The 22,924-nt window shown below is 41.7% G+C and overlaps 1 protein-coding gene across 1 annotated transcript in view; it reads right to left on the bottom strand.

The window, feature by feature from the left end:
* The window catches only part of Pcca (propionyl-CoA carboxylase subunit alpha), a 301,422-nt gene that overhangs the window by 102,753 nt on the left and 175,745 nt on the right, over window positions 1-22,924 (bottom strand). Inside the window, exon 19 of the mRNA XM_027388941.2 lies at window positions 15,512-15,614. Coding sequence (XP_027244742.1) covers window positions 15,512-15,614 — 103 coding nt within the window. The remainder of the gene's footprint in view (window positions 1-15,511; window positions 15,615-22,924) is intronic.

The following is a 22,924-nucleotide window of genomic DNA, read 5'->3' as shown; positions in this document are numbered from 1 at the left end:
TACCTCTTAGCATGCCACAAGGCCTGAGCTCATCTCCAGCAGGGCAAAGCAGGAAAATTTTAAAAAATGAAGTATGAATATTAAAGTAGCTGAATGAAACAGTTTACAATGTGTTCCTAAATTCAAAACTATAAAGCTTAATGCACTCTACCAACATCAAGGATTGCAGTTTTTAGATGCCCTGAATAGCAATGCTCTTAAACATATTTTTGTAACTAATTAACAAAATAGGCAATACACATATAAGCAGAAGCAGCTGTAACAGCTTCTAGAAGCTTGGAAAGCTCACTCTGCGGCCAGGGGGTAGACATAAGCTGCCACAAAATATGCACTTTGGCATATGGAGTATTTTAAGCTTTAGGAATTAGAGAAATGGCAGGTGCCGGAAGGACTCTCTGACCTTCCCTGAAGCAGGTCATGAGACTGTCTGAGAGATGGCTTCCCTACCCCAGAAGGGAAAGAGCATTCTTACCTCCAAAACCCCACGAGAGGAGTGTCAGGAGGCCTTGCCTCCTGCCCCACTTACCGCCCTTCCTGAAAACAGCTCATCCTATTGCATCACCACCCCCCACCCGTGCCTCTCCACTAAAACTCAGTCTACAAGATTTCTTTGGGTCTTTGCTTCTATATGAAATATAAATGCTATTAAATAAGCCTGTGTGCTTTCACTTGTTAGCTTTTTGGGTGTTTTGTTTTGTTTTGTTTTGTTTTGTTTTGTTACAGGGACCCTAGCTCAGAATGTTGAAGGGTAAAAGGAAGATTCATTTTTCTCCACCACAACAGGCTACAGAAAAGAATCTAGATAGCAGGTGACATGTTTAGGTGGGCCAGCTGCCACATGGACATATTTCCTCCTTCTCAAAAGAAGTCCTTACACCTTGGCCCCACAATTCTGTCTTTTTTTTTTTTTTTTTTTTTTGTATTTTCCCAGGTATTCCTATATCCTAATATAACATTGGTTTGCATTTGCTTTGCTGGTTATCTTGTTCTATTCACACAACCAAGACTAGTCAGCTTGAATATTCTCCAAATTTGAGTTTTTAAAGATGGAGATTGTGCTCTTTATAACATATTGAGGGAGTGTGGCTGACACGTGCTGGATGCACATGTGGAAGTCAAGGAACTTTCAGGAGTCATCCCCCACTCCCATCACAGGCAAGTATAGGAGATCAAACTCAGCTTGTCAGGGTTCCACACCAGGTGCTTCTAACCACTGAGTGACCTCAACAACCCAAAATCACGTTAAATGCCTTCTCATTTTCTTTTCTTTTTTCTGCTTAAAAGAAAACAAAACTCCCACATAAAATCTCAAGGCCAGTGAGATGGGTCAACAAGTGAAGGTGCTTGCTTCCAGGCCTGGTGACCCTCGTTTAGTCCCTGGGACTTTTACATGGTGGGAAGGAGAGAACCGACTCCTACAAGTAGTCCACTGGCTCCCATGACACCAGTGTGCTCACAACATAGAAATAAAAATCTAGAAGGTTTTAGGTTAACACTTTTACATTCTTTTTTTTAAGGGTATGAAGAAATTTGGAATATCCCAGTGTTAGTTAGGGTTACTATTGCTATGGCAGAACACCATGACCAAAAACAACTTGGGGAGGGAAGGGTTTGTTCACCATAGAAAAACATCAGGACACTGGAAGCGCAGCCTGTGTGCTCTGCTAATTTCTCAGCTCCAGCTAACCAGCATCAGTGCCAGTATGCAAAGGTTTCATGTCAATGGTGCTGGTCTCTTGTCAATCACAGCTGACTCTTCAGCCCCAGCTGACCAGCATCACAGAATCTTAATTCAAAATAACAATCGGTCCTAACAGTCTTTAAACTTCCCTCTGAAACATCAAAAGCCAGGCCTCTATCTTCTGCACTGCTCTCAACATTCTTGTCTTCCAAGCTCTACAGCCTACTGAGCTCTCGACACTCAAATGTCTTTTATAGCCCAAAGTTCCAAAGTCCTCCCATGGTCTTCCCCAAAACGCGGTGAGGACCATCACAGCAATACCTCCAATATCCTGGCTGAAACTTGTGTTAGTCTGGGTTTCTATTGCTGTGATGAAACACCAAGACCAAACAGCAAGTTTTGGAGGTAGGGAGTTGTTATTTGACTTAACACTTCCACATGCCTGTTCATCATGGAAGGAAGACAGGGCAAGAACTCAAACAGGACAGGGACCGGGAGCCAGGAGCTAATGTGATGCCACAGAGAACTGTTGCTTACTGGCTTGCTCGCCCTAACTTGCTCAGTCTGCTTTCTTATAGAACCCAGGGATGGCACCACCCACAATGGGCTGGGCCCTCCGCCCATCAATCACTAATTAAGAAAATGCCCTACAGGCTTGCCTACAGACCAATCTTATGAAGACTTTAGCTTGTGTCAAGTTGACATAAAACTGTCCAGCACATACAAGAATGCAGTTTATTTTTTAAATATGTATATGAGTGTAGAGATATGCGCACATGAGTGCTGTTGTCTTGTAAGAACAGAAGCGGCCATCAGATCTCCTAGAGCTGCAGTTAGCAGATGGTTGTGAGTGGCCTAAAGGGATTGCTGGAAACCAACTTCTGGTCTTCTCCAAGAGCACATTTGTTCATGCTGTGGAACATTTGTTTAATGATGCAAAGATGTGTTGCATTCTTTTATGTTGCATTTGTTTAACTCTGTGAAGCTGTGCTACTGTGTCTGTCTAAACACCTGATGGTCTAATAAAGAGCTGAATGGCCAATAGCAAGGCAAGAGAAAGGACAGGTGGGGCTGGCAGGCAGAGAGAATAAATTGGAGAAATCTGAGAGGGGAAAGGAATGAGAAAATGAAGAAAAAGAGATCAAGGAGCAAGAAAAAAGGGCTAGCCACCAAGCCATAGAGCCAGCCACCGAGTGAGAGTGAAAGTTAGATTGTGGAAGAAAAGGAAAAAAAAAATCCCAAAGGCAAAACATAGATGAGATAATTTAAGTTAAGAAAAGCTGGCTAGAAACAAGCCACATTAAGGACAGGCAATAATAAGAATAAGATTCCATGTGTGGTTTATTTGGGAGCCGGGCAGTGGGTCCCCCAAAAGAGCAAAAGAGAAACACAAAATAAACAAATAAACAAATAAATAAATAAATAACAACTACAAGTGTGTGCTCTTAGCTACTGAGCATGTCTTCATCCCCAACAACATGTACTCATTATACCATTTCAACATGCTAATGTTATTTTAGCAAGTATTTTATAAACCTAAACGTATTTCATTTTGGAGCTTGCCTTCAGAAATGATTACATGATATTCTATAAAAAATTTATTCCAAGGGTGAAAGATGACTTGCCAAGTAAAGATACTTGCTGTGGTCAGGCATGGCCACATGAGTCTGGTCCCCAGACCCCACATGGAAAGACAAAACTGTCTCCCACAAATTGCCTTCTGATCTCCATACTGCACTGTGGGATGTGTGCACAGACAGACAGACAGACAGACAGACAGACAGACAGACACACACACACACACACACACACACACACACACACACACACACACACACACACGCACACACAAAAAAATAAGTGTAAAAAATTGAATTCATTTTACCATGATAAGATAAAATACACTGTTTACCAGGAGCTAACATTTAAGTTCTACTAAGCCTTACTAATAACATCATTGAAAATTTAATGAAATATTTAAAAAAGCAATACATTTTTCAATGTAAATATTTTAAGACTTTCAGAACTGACAGTATAGTTTTGTGGCATAGTATTTTCATAGCACTTGCAAGGTTATCCTCAGCAACCCTCAAAACAACCAAATGAGTTTAGTAAAATTTTACAATGACCAAAACACAAATCATCTTTACAATATATTAATTTGAATTTATTTATTTTAGTTTCTGCCATTTTTTCTTGGTCAATAGTATTCTCTATAAAATACCTAATATATATTTTGCATATAAGCGATGGCCAGAATGATAAATGACCTCAGAATGAAATCAAAACCCAGAACTTAAAATTCTGTCAGGCTGTGCTGTGTCCAGGTTTACCAAAGACTGCCCCCGTCCTCTGTGTAACCCGCGTCAGCACGCGGTTCCCTCCCTTCAGCAGTGTAAGCCCACTGCTCCTGCCTCAGCTCCCGTTCCTGAACTAGAGATTTAGAGTATGTCACCTCGCTCTCTTCTGTGACAGTCAATTCTCCACAGTGGCAAGCACCACCTCACGACCATGCCACACCCCTCTCAGCAGTCCTAGCATCGTGGACGTCCTCTGCATCCGAGCACATGGCAGTCTCCAGGAGGAGAAACTGTCACTTCCCTCCAACTCCGCCGCCCCCTGCCTCTCATCTCTCCCAGCCTCTTAATCATCAAACGCTTCCGGTTTGGGGCCCCATTCTTCACTCTAAGAAAGCTCCAATTGCAAGTAAAAACTTAAGTCCTACCTGAACTCTATTTTTTACTCAACTTCTCACCTTTCTTAGAAGAGCCATTCATGCCACAGTATTCCTACCTCGACGCTAATATTCTTTCTGTCCCTGTTACATCATTGAAATTGTTCTCGACTCTTTCTGCCTAAGTCAATGGACACAGCTCCTCTGTTCTTCTGCCTTTGGTTTTGGTATTTTTGAACCAGGGTGTCACTCTACAGTTGTTGCCCCCCCCCCGCCATATTCTCTGCTCCTTGTTGACAGCTTTAGTGGACCCCAGGTCTAACACTTCTTCACTTCCCTCTGGATTCTTTCGAATCTTTCAACTGCTTTTTATGCAACTGAAGGTCAAACTTCCACTGAATGCTCTCTTGGGTCACACAGCTTCACTGCCAACAGCCCAGTGGGCACATCTGGGTTCTCCCAACAGGTCTGCTGGTGCCTTCATCATCCATCAGCCCTCCGCAAACTCTTTAGCAAATGCCACTGTCATTCAGCCAGGTGTCTAGTACCTTTGTCTTCATCATAGGGTTGTGCTGAGATAGCTTCCAGTGTGAACTCAGGAACCAGAGCCAGATTCTCAGTCTCAATCCCTGGTCTACTCTAGTTCTGACTCTATAAAAGGCTGCTAACCTCCCTGCACTTCAGTATCCTTCCACTTAAGGCATACAGGATTGTATGTATTCTTCCTACAGTGCTGCCAAGATTAGAGTAGATCGCGTAACATTGCTATACTCACGAAGTGATGCCCTGAACATTCATTTCTTGGTCTTGCCGAGCCCACACCTGAGCAGTTAATATTACTGCTCCAGAAATGCTGGTTTTGTCAATATCCCTCTTTAGCTTGCACATATTTTAAATCTCTCTTATACTGGTCCATTTTTCTCCACCGTGGCAACACCACACTCAAGGCTCACGTACCCTCCATTCATTTCCCTGGCCTCCTTGGAGCCCTCCTGCACTCCAGCATGGCCTCTCTAACCTATTAGCTAGGAGGGAGACATGATGGTTTTCCTAACAGGATCACTGTCAGATGTCTTGCAGAAAAAAAGAAAGGCTTTCTGTGGCCTCCCCTGCCTTTCAGATCAATCCCCAACAGGTCCACAAGCTCAAGTGGCATCCACAGATGTGAGGCTGCCAACCCTACCTCTTGATGTCTGCCATCAGTAACAGATGCCAAGCTTTCCACAACCCATACGTGGCTTCTTCCATTTCCTTACTTTAAGTTTCTTTATACATTTTACATAAGCCTTCAAAATTGTGACCTTATGCCCTGTGCCATCCACCACCACCTCCTGTAGGTCTCAGCCTGGCTACATTCCCCTGAAAGCCCCCACCCATCTTCATGGCCAAGTTTGGGGAGGGGCTGTCTGTTCTCCATGGCACCCACCCTCTATCTTCCTTACTTGCTTGTCACCCTCAACAAATTTGAGAAGTCAGATACATCATCTCCCTTGACTACCATGGTTTCTCTAGTACCTATGTCACAGAACATGTAAGTAAACAATGATGACACTCATTACAACTAGAGTGATGACAGAATACTAACTGTATAAAAAAACTTACCTAGTGGCCGAGTCACTCAGGAGCATGTCAACAGGTGGTTTCAATGTTCATTTAATTTGTAAATAGGTTTGAGGTGCAGAAATATGGTATCAAAATTGAGCCAAGGATAGTGGTAACCCCTGTCATCTCAGCACAAAGGAGGCTGATAGGTTTTCTTAAGCTTAGTCTCCCTGGGCTACACAGTGAGACCCTGTCTCCAGAACTTGGGACAGGAAATATAGGCATAAACAAAATTAACAAAATAATTGTTAATATGTCTATTGTGACATTTGATCAATATCAAAAGTTGCTGTCATGTACTGCATATGTTTTCGAACAGATTATAAGGTTAAGTAACCTGAACTAAAGCTGGATCTCTTGTGTCAACATTAGCATTTTACCTGAAATTGAATCCTTCATCAAGTGTCAGAAATCTGAACATAATACTGAGACTCAGCTGAAGTCTTAATCGAAGTATTTGCCAACTCTCATGCAGTAACCACCAACCCTGCTTAGTGCTTTTCATCTCCAGGGTAGCAGGGACTCGAGGTCTGTAGCTTATTTTTGTTCTTCACTTAGAGCCATAGCAAGCAACTTGGCTCTTAAGCACAGCGTGCCTGAGCCATTTTAGAGGGTGCAGGTGCAGCCCTACACCCAATTAGACAGGCAATTTTCCAGATTACATGGGCAGGAGCCTCACATTTTTATGAAAATTCAGACTTCTGGCTGAAAAGCAGATTATGATACCCACAGGAGAGGCTACATTTAAAACGTAAACAGATCAAGCTGTGTGAGTTACTCTTGGAGCTTGGTTTTTCCACAACCTTTTTATTTGACCCCCTTCAACAGATGTCAACCTACTTGGCTGTGTCTGCTTTGAAAGGACATTTGTGGGTTTGTTGACTCTCGGGGTAGGGAAGTGACAGCAGTACAGCCAGTGACTTTGGGAGCCTCATCCTTGAACCACCCACTTCCCAAAATACTCTGTGAAGCTACCATGAAATCTAGGAGCCTAAGTACAATCTTCAGAGACTTATCAGCCCAACAGTCATCCCCTGAAGTGGTTTGTACACCTGAGAAGAAGGGAGGGCTTGGAAGCCGGCATCCAAGTGTATTTTCACTCTTTCCCTGACTAACTTAGATGAGTCCTTAAAACACGACCTACACTGTGATCTCTAGAAATCACTTTCAAGTTCAGAGTCCAGCTGAAATGTTTCAGAAACTGCACTCTGTGGCCCTACCCATGCCCAGGAGCTCTAAGGAACCAGGAGCTTATGCGAGTGCTTACCTGCATGTTGTGTAATTTATTGAGCTAATGAATCCTCTGTCATTACAAACAATACTGCTATGGACATTCTCTTACATATCCCACATTTGAACAGACGGTGACAATTTTTGCATGTCCAGGACCCGTTCACACTCGCCCCACTATGAACCATCATTGAATGTTTTCATCTGGCATGCAAAGGACTCTCCCCTTTTGTGAAGAAACTGAATTACAGGCTTTTCCTGTCTGCTGGCTCTCTGACTAGCCTCACATAGTCCATTCTTGGCAGGACGACTTGACATGTTTTACTTCTGTAACATGACAGGGGGGGTGGGGGGTGGGGCTAAGCCTCATTTTGTTTGAAATGTCATAATGATATCTAACACCATATATGCAAATTAAAAATGTCGTCAATGTGGAAAAAGGACTTATACGAAGCTGGGAAGGGTAATAGGGGTAAATGGGAGGGAGGCAAGAAATAGGGAGAGTGGCTTATCGAAATGCACACTATGCATGCATGTAACTGTCAAAGAACAAACTGAATAGATTGAAAAAGACAAACAAAAAACAAAGACCAAATCCAAAACAGACATCAGCCAATGTCTCTTGATAAATATCTTGAAAAAGAAAAAAAAAAAAGGCAGTTGATTTATTTTCCTAATTTTCTTCAACTGGGAAAACAAAAATTTTTCAAGAAAATTAACTTCTTGCTGAATGCACTTTATAAAAACTCAATGTCAGAAAATAAGGTAATTTCTTCAAATAGAGTATTTTAAATCCTTTGTTTAGAATCCTTTTTTAAATTCATTGAGGGGGGATATCTACATGAAAAACTTGCCTGACAAATAGCTCACATGATCATAACATTTAATTTATGTTAAAAGATGAATAGAAGCAAAAAGTTTAAGTATGTCACATAACTTAAAACCCAATCTCAATTTTGTATCACATGCAAAAGTCAAATTTCAAGACCAAATCACACTACTTTATTATAAGATCTGTTGGGACATAGGATATTTATTTTCAAACACTACTGGAAAAAATGTTCTTTTCCATTTGCCAAACATGAATTTTAGTCACAGAGATGATGGGGGACATCCTTCTGTGTATATGTTTCTCTTATTGGTTGATGAATAAAACACTGTTTGGTCAATAGAGGCAGGAGGATAGGAGGGAACTAGGAGATGGCAAAGGTAGGCAGGGAGAGACTGAGAAGAGACACCATGTAGAAAACAGGAAGATAAGACTGCCAGGCCTTCTCTGGTAAGATAAGGCCATGTAGAAATACATAGATTAGTAGTTATGAGTTAATAATTAAGAGAGAGCCAGCCAGTAAGAAGCCCCTAGCCATTGGCCAACAGTTTTATAATTAATAGTCTTTGTGTGTTTATTTGGGGTGGGGAAGGGCAGTAGGACCTGGCAGGACAAGAAGCTCCAGCAACAGGCTAAAGTTGTCATAAATACAATACTGGCCTTATTATTAATGTCTTTGTCACATCCCAGAGTAAGAGCCTTTCCTAAACAGTGCCTAAAAGGAAAACAAAATGGTAGATAATGGCAATAGCTTACTTTTCTCAGAAAGGTATTTGAAAATAAATTATTCACAAGTCAGCTGATGCTGGATGTGGTGATGTGCAGTTGTAACTCCAAGATGGGGAAAGCTATGAGTTCAAATCTATCTATCGACATAAGTTTCAGATCAGAGTAAGCAGTTCCTGGAAACAACCGTAAACCCTGTGAGTCACATAGTCCCGTAAAATCTCCAGTGGCCACATCTCTCAGTAATTCCCACTACTATAAAAGGAACACACAAGGGGTGATCTGGCTAAGAATGTATCTGATCCTTTAGTTTATACTTAAAAAAAAAAAAGCTAGGGGGCTTGAGAGATGGTTATGTGGTTCAGAGTACTGGCTGTTCTTTCAGAAGACCCCCAGGTTCAAGTCCCCAAAACCCACATAGTGACTCACAACCATCCAACTGCAGGTGTGACTCTCCTCAGGCACCAGACACACAGTGGTACAAGGCATACATACATATAAGAAAAACACCACACATATAAAACAGAAATAAATCTTTCTTAATGGTCTTATTTTGAAAAATCATTCACTAGATATTCTAAGTTCATTCAATTACTGTTTGGTTTTAAAAATGGCATTGTACAAAAGTGCCCACACGCCCCTACTTAAAAACCAAATTTCCATAGTGTTCTTTAAATGTCAAAACGATCTGGTGGAATGTTTTACCAGTTCACAAGTCTAGAACAAAGTATACAGTGGTAGAACAAAGGGGGAAAGGTTGGTTATATCAGAGAAAGAAAACGTCAAACAAGGGGTATATAATTATTTCTTATTATGCATCCATAAGTAATTATTATTTTTATCCTTATGTTCATCACTGTATCTTTTCTTTGTGAAGAAAAATACAGGGTGGTAATTTAAATATGAATACTCTACAACATTTCCCTCCCTCCACCACAGGCGTCCAAAGATAAGATCATTTCAAAGCAACCAAAATGAACATTATTGAGAAAACAAACTGAGAGTTTAAACTCTAGATGTGAATGGTATTCTCAAGCCTTGTGTAGCTCTGAGAAAAAATATATTTACTTGTAGGAAATTATTCAATCAATGCTAAACATCATTACTTATCACAATATTATCATGTATAAGAAGTGGTAAGGTTTATAAACACTTTAAAAAGATTTGTGGCGGGCTGGTGAGCTGGCTTGGAGGATGAGTGGTTCCCACTAAACCTGTAACCTGAGTTCAGTCACAGGGACCCATCTGGTAGAAGCAGACAGCCCACATCTGTGCCTCTATAGCACAGGTGTGCCCGCAAAAGCTAGCAGGCAAGCACACACACACACATACACAACACAATACACAAACAAATGCACACATATACACACATGCATGCACACATACACAACACAATACACAAATGCACACATATACACACATGCATGCACACATACACAACACAATACACAAATGCACACATATACACACATGCATGCACACATACACAACACAATACACAAACACACATATACACACATGCATGCACACATGCACACACACAACACACAATACAACACACACACAAATGCACCATGCATATATACACACATGCACGCACACATACAACACACACACACACACACACACACACACACACACACGCATACACATACACACATGCGTACACATACATGCACACAAACACAATACACACACATGCACACACACACACATGCACATACATATGCATGCACACATGTACACACACACATACACACACCACAACACACACACACACACACACACACACACAATTAAAAATTATTTTTAAAAGGTTGGTGAAATGGTTCAGTGGTGAAGCATTCATCTCAAGCCTGACAATTTGATTTTAATCACTGAGACCCACCTGGTGGAAGAGAAAACCAACTCCCCACTAAATGTCCTCTGACTTCCGAGTGTCTGAGTGTACATACAAAATAAATAAATGAAATGAAATAAGTTTTTAAGAAATTAAACTTACTGCAGATTAAAGATGTCTCTGGAGGAGGGAGCTGGAGAGATGTCTCAGAGGTTAAGAAAACTGGTTGCTCTTTCAGAGGACTTAGGTTCAATTCCTAGCACCGATATGGTGGCTTATACCCCTCTGTAACTTTAGATCCAGGGGATCTGACACCTTCTTTTTGGCCTCTGTGAGCATCAGGCACATACATGGTGCACAGACATACAGGCAGGCAAATACTCCCAACCCACCCCAAGAAAAATGTCTTTGGCATTTCAAAACTTCAAAAACTCCCACCTTACCACACCCAGTGCTTTCCTCATAGATGTGATTTGAAGTCAGTCCCTGGTCACAAGTGCCCTGTGTTCTAAATTGTCACTAGTCATATCTCCCAAAAGCCTTCTCTTTTTCTAGATACTTCCCTTCATCCAGCCAGCTTGGAGCTTTTTTTGGTTCTGGTGCTGGCTAGTTTTATGTCAGCTTGACACAAGCTAGACTCATCAGATAGGAGGTAGCTTCAATTGAGAAAATGCCTCTAAAAGATCAGGCTGTAGGCAGGCTGTAGGGCATTTTCTTATTTAGTGATTATGAGTAGGGACACCCATAGGGCTGGTGGTCCTGGGTTCTATAAGAAAACAGGCTGAGCAAGCCAGTAAGCAGTACTCCTCTGTGGTCTCTGCATCAGCTCCCACCTTGGGGTTCCTACTCTGCTAGAGTTCCTGTTCTATCCCTTCAACAATGGAGTACCATGTGGACCTATAAGCCAAATAAACCCTTCCCTTCCCATGTTTCTTTGGCCATAGTGTGATGGAGGATGTCCTCCTATATATGTTTCTCTTATTGGTTGATGAATAAAACACCATTCAGCCAATGAGGCGGGAAGATAGGTGGACTAGGAGATGAAGAAAATTCTGGGAAAGGTAGGCAGGAGCCTGATGTTGCTGGAGGAGTGACATCATGCCGGGCATTACCAGTTAAGCCACAGCCTAGTGGCAATACATAGATTGATAGAAATGGGTTGATAATTAAGACAGAGATAGCCAATAAGAAGCCCTAGCCAATGGCCAATAGCTTAATAATTAATATAGCATCTGTGTGTTTATTTGGGAGTGAAACAGCTGTGGTTCATTACAGCAATAGTAACCCTAACTAGGACAATTGTCATGTAATTAAATGGTTGTAGCCATCTCTAAGAAGGCGTTTATTGCTATATTTTAGTTACTTCTAAGTCTGCCTTCCCTTTACCATGTAAGTGCAGACTCTTTCCATGGGGTCTCCAAGAACAAATGCCCTTCATTATATTAAATAAAATGTTAAGCTGATACTAGTAATTTCTCATTAGTTTCTTGGGATACAGTTCTAAGAGTAGAATTAGTAGACCAAATGCTATGAATCTTTTAAAGGTCTCTTAAGAATGCCATCAAATTATGTTCCAGAAATCCTAAATGAATACATATACTCTCCTTTAATTCCCATTATGCTGGTGGCATCTGATCCCATAACTACTATTTGAAAAAATCTGACATGATTTCAAAGTTTAAATATGTCTACCATCGTAATAAGGACACAAGTACTTAAGTGAATACATGAGAATAAATTCTCATGACAGAACTGGGCCAAGGTTGTGCAAACCCCAGATGTTTAACCATCTGAGAAATTCCAAGGTACCCTGTCTCAGACCCACCCAGTACATGAGGGCCCTGGTTTCTCTACTTCTAACTCCTGGCAGCCACCTGACCAGACAGCAAGTTTTTGTATTCACAGTTTTGATTTGTTCTACCTAGAAGTGTTGTGGTACAGACCTGCCTTTCACTAACAGGGCTGTACTCTCTGGAGTGTACTGAGGGTCTTCACTCATTTTAAACCTGGATTTCTTGTCTTTTCCCTATGTTCTTTATAAATTTTCAACACAAGTTCTTTATTCAATGGGTTTTACAATTCTGTGGGTTTGTCTTCAATTTCTTATTGGTGTCTTTTGATGTAAGCATTTTAATTTAGATAAACATTTAGATAAATGTTTTTTCTTGTGTTTCTTATTCTTTTGGTGTCATCTTTATGAAAATATAGTAGCATATAAAGTCAGAAAAATTGTTTAGCTCTTACATTTAAAGATGAACTCATTTTGGTTAAATTTTACATATTAACTCAATCTTAGGAGTACAACTTCATTCAGTGTATGTGGATATCCCACCACTGGCTAAAAGGATTACCCATTCTTTCACTGAATTATTCTAGCACCTCTGTAAAACACCACTTTAGAGTGGGGATGTAGCTCGGTGGTAGAGCCTATGCTTAGTAGGCACAAAACCCAATTCTCCTACCATGCCTGATACTTGCCTTTTTCTGTTTCCCCGCCAACACCTCCCTGGGTGGGAAGAGGTACCTCACTGTGCTAGTCACTTATCTTGCCATTTCTCTCATGATTGTGTCTCTTGGCCACCTGCTTCCTTTTAATAAGAAGTATCTATTCGTGTCCAGCCCCTATTTTTTTTCAGTGTGTATGCGATATATGTGTGAGTGTTTTTAGGAGTGTGCATACCCAGTGATGGTTTGAAGCATATAGGCCCATATGCTTCATCAATGGGAAGTAGTACCTTTTGAAAGGATTAAAAATGTTAAAAAGTGTGGTCTTATTGGAGATGAAATCTTTGAGATTTCAAGAGCCCATGCCAGGCCCAGAGTGTGTCTCCCCCACCCCACAAACCCACACCCCAGATCATGATGTACCCCTTAGCTTCTGCTCCAGTATCTACTTGCATGCATGACACAGTTCTCCCACCATGATGGTAATGGACTGAACCAATCAAATGTTTTCTTTCATAAGAGTTGCCTTGGTCATGGTGTCTCTTCTCAGTGACAGAAGAGTGACTAAAACACCAGAGGATGATGTCAGGTGCCCTTTCCCATGGTCTGCTTATTCCTTTGACACAGGCTCTCACGCGATTTGGAGCTAGGCTGGAAGCCAGCAAGTGCCAGGGATCCCCCTGTGTCTGCCTCCTACAGCACTGGGATTACAAGCATGGGTACTCAGCCTTGCCCAGCTCTTCTTACAAGGATTTGAAGGATCCAAAGAATTCAGGTCCTCACACTTGGGAAACAAGAATTCTTAGCCACTGTGCCATCTCCCCAGGGCCATTGTTTGGCATTTTTGATAGTGTCTCCCTATGTGACCCTGGATAGCAATTAGTTCATTGTGTAGTATAGGGTGGTCTGAAGCTTGAAATCCTTATAACTCAGCCTCTGGGGTGATGGGATTACAGGTGTGAGCCTGGGCTACACAGATACACAGATTTGATAACCAAAGCTTTGTAGTGGGTGTTAACAGTAAATATGAGGCCAACTCTGCTCTCCTATTTAGAGGTTTTGACTACTTAAGAGCTCCTGAAATTCCATGTGAATTTTAGGGTAAATGATCTGTTTCTGGAAAAGTGGAGCTGGAATTTCAAGTAGAGCTTCATTGAATCTACTTACCACCATAAGTAGTACTGACATCCTAACCATATTAACAAGTCCAAATTCCTGGCATATTTAGCTTAATATATTTATCTCCAGTTTGCATTTTTCTGTGTACAAATCAAATGTATCTCTTCTCTCTCTCTCTCTCTCTCTCTCTCTCTCTCTCTCTCTCTCTCTCTCTCTCTGTGTGTGTGTGTGTGTGTGTGTGTGTGTGTGTGTGTGTGTGTGTGTACACATGCACTTTCCTTTGCTCCTTTCTACTGTTGTAGAGCAAGCACACAATGAGTGTACACAACGACACGTGACACTTTCAGAACAGCTGCCACCCTGGGAGAGCAAGAGTAGAATGGAGACTGCAAAGAGAAGATTCAGCTGCATTTACAGATTTTTTTTTCCTTTCCAGTAGGAAGTCTTTATATGCTGTACTCTCTCAGTTTGAAGTCTTCAAAGTTTAAAGTGCCTGAAAAAATTTTAAACTTTAAAATCATGGATTCTCTGAGCTGAGCCATGAGCTAAATAAACACGACTTTGCTTATACATTCTCTAAAGTCGAGAACCCATCCTATCACTCGTAGGCTAATTTTGTTCTGGCTATAGTAAGAAACCAAGGAAGCAAACACAGCTCTTCCCTCGGTGAGAGGAGAAAAGGTGCTACACTAGGCAAACCTTCACACAAGAATGTCTAATGAAACAGCAACCCAAGCTACTCTGTGAGGATGACATACCCCACAGCATCCAAGTGAGAAACAAGAAAACAGTTTATTGCTTGTTTTGTTTTATGTCCAGGATGGACTTAAAGCACTCATTTCAGAGTGCTTCTCTCATGAGAAAAAACGTAAACCAGGGGAGAATTTTGCAGGTAAAACAATCTAAAGATGGTACTTGAACAGTCAGATTAGGGGTCATGAGTTTCTAAAATGAAATTGCAAACAAACATGGAGTTTGGGCTCAAAAGAATGATCTGGACAGGGAGTGGCTTCCATGCGCTCCCTGTCAGATCAAGGGTAACAGCTTATATCCTAAAGCTGTTTTTCCAAGGGCCAGATTAGGTCAGATTCACACGCCTTTAATCTCTGTTGCAAAGGCAAACCTGTGACTTTTCAGTGGGTGCTGCAGAAAAATGAATAAGGAAGTGGTTTAGAATGTGCTAAGTCTAGGAATGTGTTCCCTAATCAGCATAAGAGGACAAAAAATAATCTGTTCCCTTTAAATTTGGTTCATAAAGACAAACACAGCTATGCTGGGGGCTGTCAAGAGACACTGGAGAGGCAAAAACAGGTTCTAAATTTGCCTAGATAATTCAAGATTACCAAATAAACAAGCAAAACTCACAGTGAATGTGGACCCACTGCTGGATGCCACGACAGTGTGATCTTCGTCATGTAACTTTATTGAGAGCTCCCACTTAGCCGCATCTGTTCTAACAACTGGCACTCTGAAGGAAAAAGAAAGAAAAACAGTTAATGATATATTATTCTCTAGCAATAAACTAATTTCCTTTAACACTGGTGTATAATGAAACAGTGAAAGGACACACTTCACAAAATTTAATTTTACTAATCCCACACTTGGAAAAACAGCTTTCTGATATAAACTGAAGAGTTTTTTTTTTTTTTTTTTTTTTTAAAGATTTATTTGTTCATTATATGTAGAGTGTTTGGCCTGCAGGACAGGCAGGCCAGAAGAGGGCACCAAATCTCATTATAGATGGTCATGAGCCACCATGTGGTTGCTGGGAATTGAACTCAGGACCTTTGGAAGAACAGGCAATGCTCTTAACCACTGAGCCATCTTTCCAGGCCAAACTGAAGAGATTTTTAAAAGCAGACACTCCAAAGACAACAGTGGTCCCTCTTTTGTAATTGTAGCACCATCACTTCATCTAAGCCATCATGGTAGTTGCAATGTAATTGCCCCATAATCTCATAAGAGATTAGGGCTATGGTTTTGTTGCAGTGGGTATGGCCTCGTTGGAGGAAGTATGTCACTGTGGGGGTGGGTTTTGAGGTTTCCTAAACTCAGGATACCACCCAGTGTTTCAGTTGACTTCCTGTTGCCTACAAGATGTAGGACTCTCAGCTGCTACACCAGTACCATGTCCGCCTGCATGGAGTCATACTCCGTGACATGATGATAATGGATTAAACCTCTGAAATTGTAAGCCAACTCCCTCAAGTAAATGTTTTCCTCTGAAGAGTTGCTGCGGTCATGGTGTCTCTTCTTCACAGCAATAAAAACACTAAGACAGGTATCATCACTCCATGTCATAAACCTGAATTATGTAACTGTGACAGCCCTTCATATATTAATCTTTCTTAAGCAGTATTACTTTTTGATAACTATTCAAGGTATTTTTAAATAAAGTAAAACAAAGTGACAAGTGTACTAAGTTTCCAAGACCGGAAAAAAAAAAGAATTAGTTGGCATAATTTGGCATAGAAATTTGGGGTTATTTATACTGTGTAGTTGATACAACTAAAATTGAAGTAAAGAATGGAATAGGTGAAATCTCTCGATGAGGGAAGGCGCTTCCTACAGGCTTGAGGACCTGAATTCAACCCCTGGAGTCCACATAAAAGTCAAAGGACAAAATGGACTACAAGGTTATTCTCTGACCTTCACACAATACACTATTCTGCTTGTAAACAATGCAGAATGTTCCTCCATAGTGCAGAGTGGAAAAACCTACCTTAATATATCAGTCAGACTAAAACAAAAGGAGAGACAAAACTAAGCTACATTAAGCCACATGACCTACAAGTTCACAAACACTGACTGGCACTGTGTCATGGAAAACCAGAAGGCAATATGGTTCCCATCTTGCACACTTCTCTATTCCTGGCTTTCTGATAAGCCTGGAGTCCATGCAAGGCTGCCAGAGTTCTGAACAAAGCTAGTCTTACATAAAATTTATGTTTGGTGTTACATTGGGGCAGAAAAACTAGGTCAAGCTGCCAGGAAAAAAAAAAAAAATATATATATATATATATATATATATATATATATGTTATCACAATTTTTTTTAAAAAGTAATGACTTCTACAGCTGATGAGCACCTTCAGCAAAGTGGCAGGATATAAGATTAACTCAAAAATATTAGTAGCCCTACTATACACAGATGGTAAATGGGCTGAGAAAAAAATCAGGGAAACATCGCTCAATACAATAGCCACAAACAGCATAAAATATCTTGGGGTAACACTAACCAAACAAGTGAAAGACCTGTATAGCAAGAATTTGAACCTTCAAAGAAAGAAATTAAAAAAGATACCAGAAAATGGAAAGATCTCCTATGCCCTTGGATAGGTAGGATCAACATAGTAAAAATGCCAATCTTGACAAAAGCAATCTACAGATTCAATGCAATCCCCATCAAAATCCCAGCACAATTGTTCACAGATCTTGAAAGAACAATTCTCAACTTTATATGGAAAAACAAAAGACCCAGGACAGCCAAAACAACCCTATACAATAAAGGAACTTCAGGAGGCATCACCATCTCTGACTTCAAGCTCTATTATAGAGCTATCGTCCTGAAAACAGCTTGGTATTGGCACAAAAATAGATAGGTAGAAGCTGGGTATTGGTGGTGCATGCCTTTAATCCCAGCACTCTGGAGGCAGAGGCAGGCGGATCTCTGTGAGTTCGAAGCCAGCCTGGTCTCCAGAGTGAGTGCCAGGATAGGCTCCAAAGCTACACAAAGAAACCCTGTCTCGAAAAACTAAAAAAAAGAAAAAGAAAAAAGATAGGTAGACGAATGAAATCAAGTTGAAAACCCTGATATTAATGCACACACATACAAACACCTGATTTTTGAAACAAACAAACAAACAAACAAACCTAAAAATTATACAATGGGAAAAAGAAAGCATCTTTTCAAATGGTGCCGGCATAACTGGATACTGGCATGCAAAAGACTGCAAATAGATCCATATCTATCATCATGCACAAAACTTAAGCCCAAATGGATCAAAGACCTCAACATAAATCCAGCCACACTGAACCTCTTAGAAGAGAAAGTAGGTGGTACCCCTTGAATGAATTGGTACAGGAGAACGCTTCCTGAACATAACACCAGAAGCACAGACACTGAGATCGACAATTAATAAATGGGACCTCCTGAAACTGAGAAGCTTCTGTAAGGCAAAGGACACAGTCAACAAGACAAAACAGCAGCCCACAAAATGGGAAAAGATATTCACCAACCCCACATCTGACAGAGGGATGATTTCCAAAATATACAAAGAACTCAAGAAGCTAGTCACCAAAACACCAAATAATCCAATCAAAAAGTGGGGTACAGAACTAAATAGAGAATTCTCAATAGAGGAATCTAAAATGGCCGAAAGACACTTAAGAAAGTGCTCAACATCCTTAGTCATCAGGGAAATGCAAATCAAAACAACTTTGAGATACCATCTTACTCCTGTCAGAATGGCTATAATCAAAAATACCAATGACAGTTTATGCTGGAGAGGATGTGGAGAAAGGGGAACACTTCTCCACTACTGGTGGGAGGGCCAACTTGTACAGCCACTTTGGAAATCAGTAAGGAGACTCCTCAGGAAAATGGGAATCAGTCTACCACAAGATCTAGCAATTCTACACTTAGGCATATACCCAAAAGAAGCTCATTCATACAATAAGGACATCTGTTCAATGATGTTCATAGCAGCATTATTTGTAATAGCTAGAACATGGAAGCAACCTAGATGCCCCTCAACTGAAGAATGGATGGAGAAAATGTGGTACATTTACAAAATGGAGTACTACTCAGTGGAAAAAAACAATGGAATCTTGAAATTCGCAGGCAAATGGATGGAACTAGAAGAAACCATCCTGAGTGAGGTAACCCAGTCACAAAAAGACAAACATGGTATGTACTCACTCATATGTGGATTTTAGACATAGAGTAAAAGATTACCAACCTACAATCCACACTGCCAGAGAAGCTAGGACCCTAAGAGAGACATACATGGTCCCCCAGAGAAGGGGAAAAGGTCAAGATCTCCTGAGCAAATTGGGAACATGGAGGGAGGGGAGAGGGAGTTAGGAGAATGAGAAGGGGAGAAGAGGAGGGTGAGGAGGACATGAGGGAGCAGAAAGGTTGAGTCTAGGGAAGAATAGAGGAGAGCAAGATAAGAGATACTATAATAGAGGGAGACATTATAGGTTTAAAGAGAAATCTGGCCTCGGGAAATGTCCAGAGATCTACAAGGTTGACCCCAACTAACAAGCTATGCAGTGGTTGAGCGGCTACCTTAAATGCCCTTCTCAGATAATGAGATTGATGACTACCTTATATGCCAGGTCTAGATCCTTCATCAGACACCCACAGCTAAACACTGAGCTGAACTCTGGAATCCAGTTGCAGAGAGGGAGGTGTGTGAGCAAAGGGTCAAGCCTAGGCTGGAGAATCCCACAGAAACAGCTGACCTGAACATGGGTGACCTCATGGGCCTTAGACTGATACCTGGGAAACAAGCATAGGACTGTCCCAGACCCCCTGAATGAGGATGTCACTTAGGAGGACTGGTTAATCTATAGGGCCTCTGGTAGTGGATCGGTATTTATCCCTAGAATGAACTGTGTTGCCCACTCCACATAAAGGGATGCTCTCTCAACCTAGACACATGGGGGAGAGCCTAGGTCCTGCTCCAAATGATATGACAGACTTTGAAGATTTCCCCCATGGAAGGCCTCACCCTCCCTGGAGGGAGGGAGAGGGAGCTGGATTTGACATGTAAAACAAGCTTGTTTCTAATTTAGATAAAAAATTTTACTTAAAAAAATATTGACTTCAAAATTAACCCTAGTGTCACACATTTATATTCTTTATATCTTTAGGGTATTATTAACACTAACACTTTTTTGTATCTAGGCTCTAGCTCCAGCCATGTATCTAAATTTAAGGTTGCAGGTTATATTTTCATTCAAGCCTCTCGATTTCAAAAGAATTTTATTACCTGGTATTTTAAAAAAGGCATAGTCATAACAGCCACGACTCTCGAGTCCCCTCTAGTTACAGGGCCTAAAGAAGAGCGATTAACAGGAGAGGGGATGTTTGTACTGACTTTGGAAGACACTGTTAGGCGACCTGAAGAGAACTGCTTTAGAGGGAAGAGCTTCATACAGAAAAGGGAGAATAAACAAGAGTTCCTGAGGACAAGGACAGGAGGGGAAGGGGAGAGGGAAGAAAGGAAGGTAATGGCCAAGCCCAGGCAGCAGGCAAGAGAGTGTTCTGTACCCCACTCCTCACTTAGGACCTGCTTTCCACAGGGCACGGTCACATTTGTGTCTCTCCCACTGTACCGCAGGTCTCAAGAGCTTCTACTATCACTCCTAACTTTTAATTGTTGACTTTTTTGGAACCCAAGGTTGTGTGCTACGAGGCAAGAATCCGACCACTGAGATTACAGTCCGGCCCATTTCTGGGGGAGGAGCCACACAAATGTAGTAGCTGCAATGCCCAGGGCAGAGGGCAGTCTGAAGCTCTAAGAGCTCTCTGGGGTTGTCTCCTTGCTAGGCTACATTCCCTGCTCAAACTCAAACGGTGAAATGCCCGTCCCACACCTTTGTTTTCTTTGGTAGTAAAACTACCGTCCTGATCATGACAGCTCTATGGTGCTCTACTCCACACCATGTTAATTCTAATATTGAGCTTCCTGCCATTCAAGTCCTTCAAAGGAAAGCCCTAATAGTTTATATCTTGCTTCTTTTCTAATTACTCTTGCTTGTGTGTCAAATTGGAGCAGCTCCCTTTAGTTAAGTCAAACAAATTGAAGGCTGAGGACTAAGCACGGTGGTTATGAACTAGATGCTGCTGACACACACAAGTGGGGCCAACTCTGCCTGTATTTCTGACCTTGATCAAATTGACAGGATGCATTTCCTTCGCAAAACATTAAAAATAACAATGGTGTCTTCATTGATAGACACACAGAGGCCTAAACGAAGGCCTGCAAAGGTAACTTGATGGTTAGTCCCACCTCCAGGCCTCTCCTCTTGTTTGGGCCCATGACTGAAATCCTTCCATGAGAGCAGCTTTGGACTCCTCTCCTCTGTCTCACATTTTCCAAGGAGGGGATTACAGTCCTCCAAACTGCCTTGATGATAATGTAACTTCACTGTCTTCCTTCCACTTAACCAGTACTGTATGCTGTAATGTTTTCTAAAATTCAGTGGCCATCACTGAGAGGCCCTTTCCAGCAAGGCAGCCAGCCATCCTCCGCCTGCCGGTGAGGTGGGAAGTCGCTGATCCCAGGGTCCTGTTCTAGCCAGGGACACTTTTTCCCACAGAAAATGATCCGGCAGATGGTGGCGAGACAGAGCTGCCTCTCCTCGGGACCCAGCCATTATTTATTTTTCCAGTGCTTTATTTTGATCCACATCTGTTTCATATATGTTGTCGCTTGCCCCAGGAGGGACCTTGTGGAAGAGCTCAGACTTCTGGGAGAAAGTCCAGAGGTTCATGTCTCTGCCCCTTCTCTCCTCAGCCATACGCTTGGGACCCCACATCCCAGAACCTGTCAGAGGGCTCCTGACAGCAACAGGCAGGAGATGGGACCTTAACTCCTGGAGCAGCACTTTCTTAACAATTTCATCTAAGACGCTTTGGTAAAAGAATGAAGAGAGCAGTACCTCTAGGTGCCACCAAGAGTGGAAAGTATGAATCCCCAAGCAGGGTCAGTGCTAGGGTTTATTGAGCTTTACATGTCTTTAGAGGAACGTTGATTTTCTTTGGTGATTGAAGCGGATGAACCGGGCTTTTATGTCAGTTACCGAGCCGTATGATACTGAACCAAAGTAGATGCAGATACAAGCCTGGAGGAAGGTTCGCTCTGATTCTGCAGAATTGCTAAGAGTTTGGGGGTTTGCTTGTTTTGTTTTTGTTTTTCTAAATACCCATTTCAATTCAAAAGGCATGAACATGATAGTAATGACTACCTAAAGCTATATTTTAAATTTAAAATAAAAGAATTACACCTGTTAATACAACTCAAAATGGCTCCAAATGGGCTATGAAGTTCAGGGTAGAACATCTGCATAGCAGACACCAGACCCTGGGTATCACTCAGCAAAGAGTGAAAACAGCCAAGGGGAAAGAATTTCAAACCCTCCCCAAAGTTGAGGAGCTGCTTCTTACAGTCCCCCCACTGAATGCCCGGGGCTCAGCCTCCCCTCATGAAAGGCATTTCTGTGCAGAGGACTGCCATCGGTCCAAGGTTCACTCTGTCTGACGTGATCTGCACATTGACATCAGAAATCACCAAACCTAGTGATGAGAGACTCACACACCAGCAGCTAACAACAAGCCATGGCTCTACCCAGACCTCCACGATCCCATTACCAGTCACTCAGCCACGATCAATCCTCTCAATAAAACCTGACCTTTCCATATCTCGCAGGGAAAACTGATGGCTGATTTTTACTAGTATCAATTTCAATGCACATAACTTAACTGAAAGACCGGAAACACACAAGTGATGGTGATATAAGCGTGTGGCTACCAATAGAAACGTCCAGCATTATACATGGACGCACACTAGGGCAGTGGCCATCCAAGAGCACACTGCAGACACTGAGGAGCTAGTTTCTGAAACTGGCAATACCCCTCAGAACAGTGAGAAGTGTCCAGGAACCATGAAGAACTGCCTCGCCACTACTTCCCGGTGAGTGGTCTGCAAGTCGATCCAGAATAATCTGCCTAATTCCACAGCCCCTGAGGTCAGTACCTGCATACGG

Source organism: Cricetulus griseus, assembly GCF_003668045.3.
Source record: "Cricetulus griseus strain 17A/GY chromosome 1 unlocalized genomic scaffold, alternate assembly CriGri-PICRH-1.0 chr1_1, whole genome shotgun sequence".
Classification (NCBI taxonomy): Eukaryota; Metazoa; Chordata; class Mammalia; order Rodentia; family Cricetidae; genus Cricetulus; species Cricetulus griseus.
This window is presented reverse-complemented; position numbering and strand designations above follow the sequence as displayed.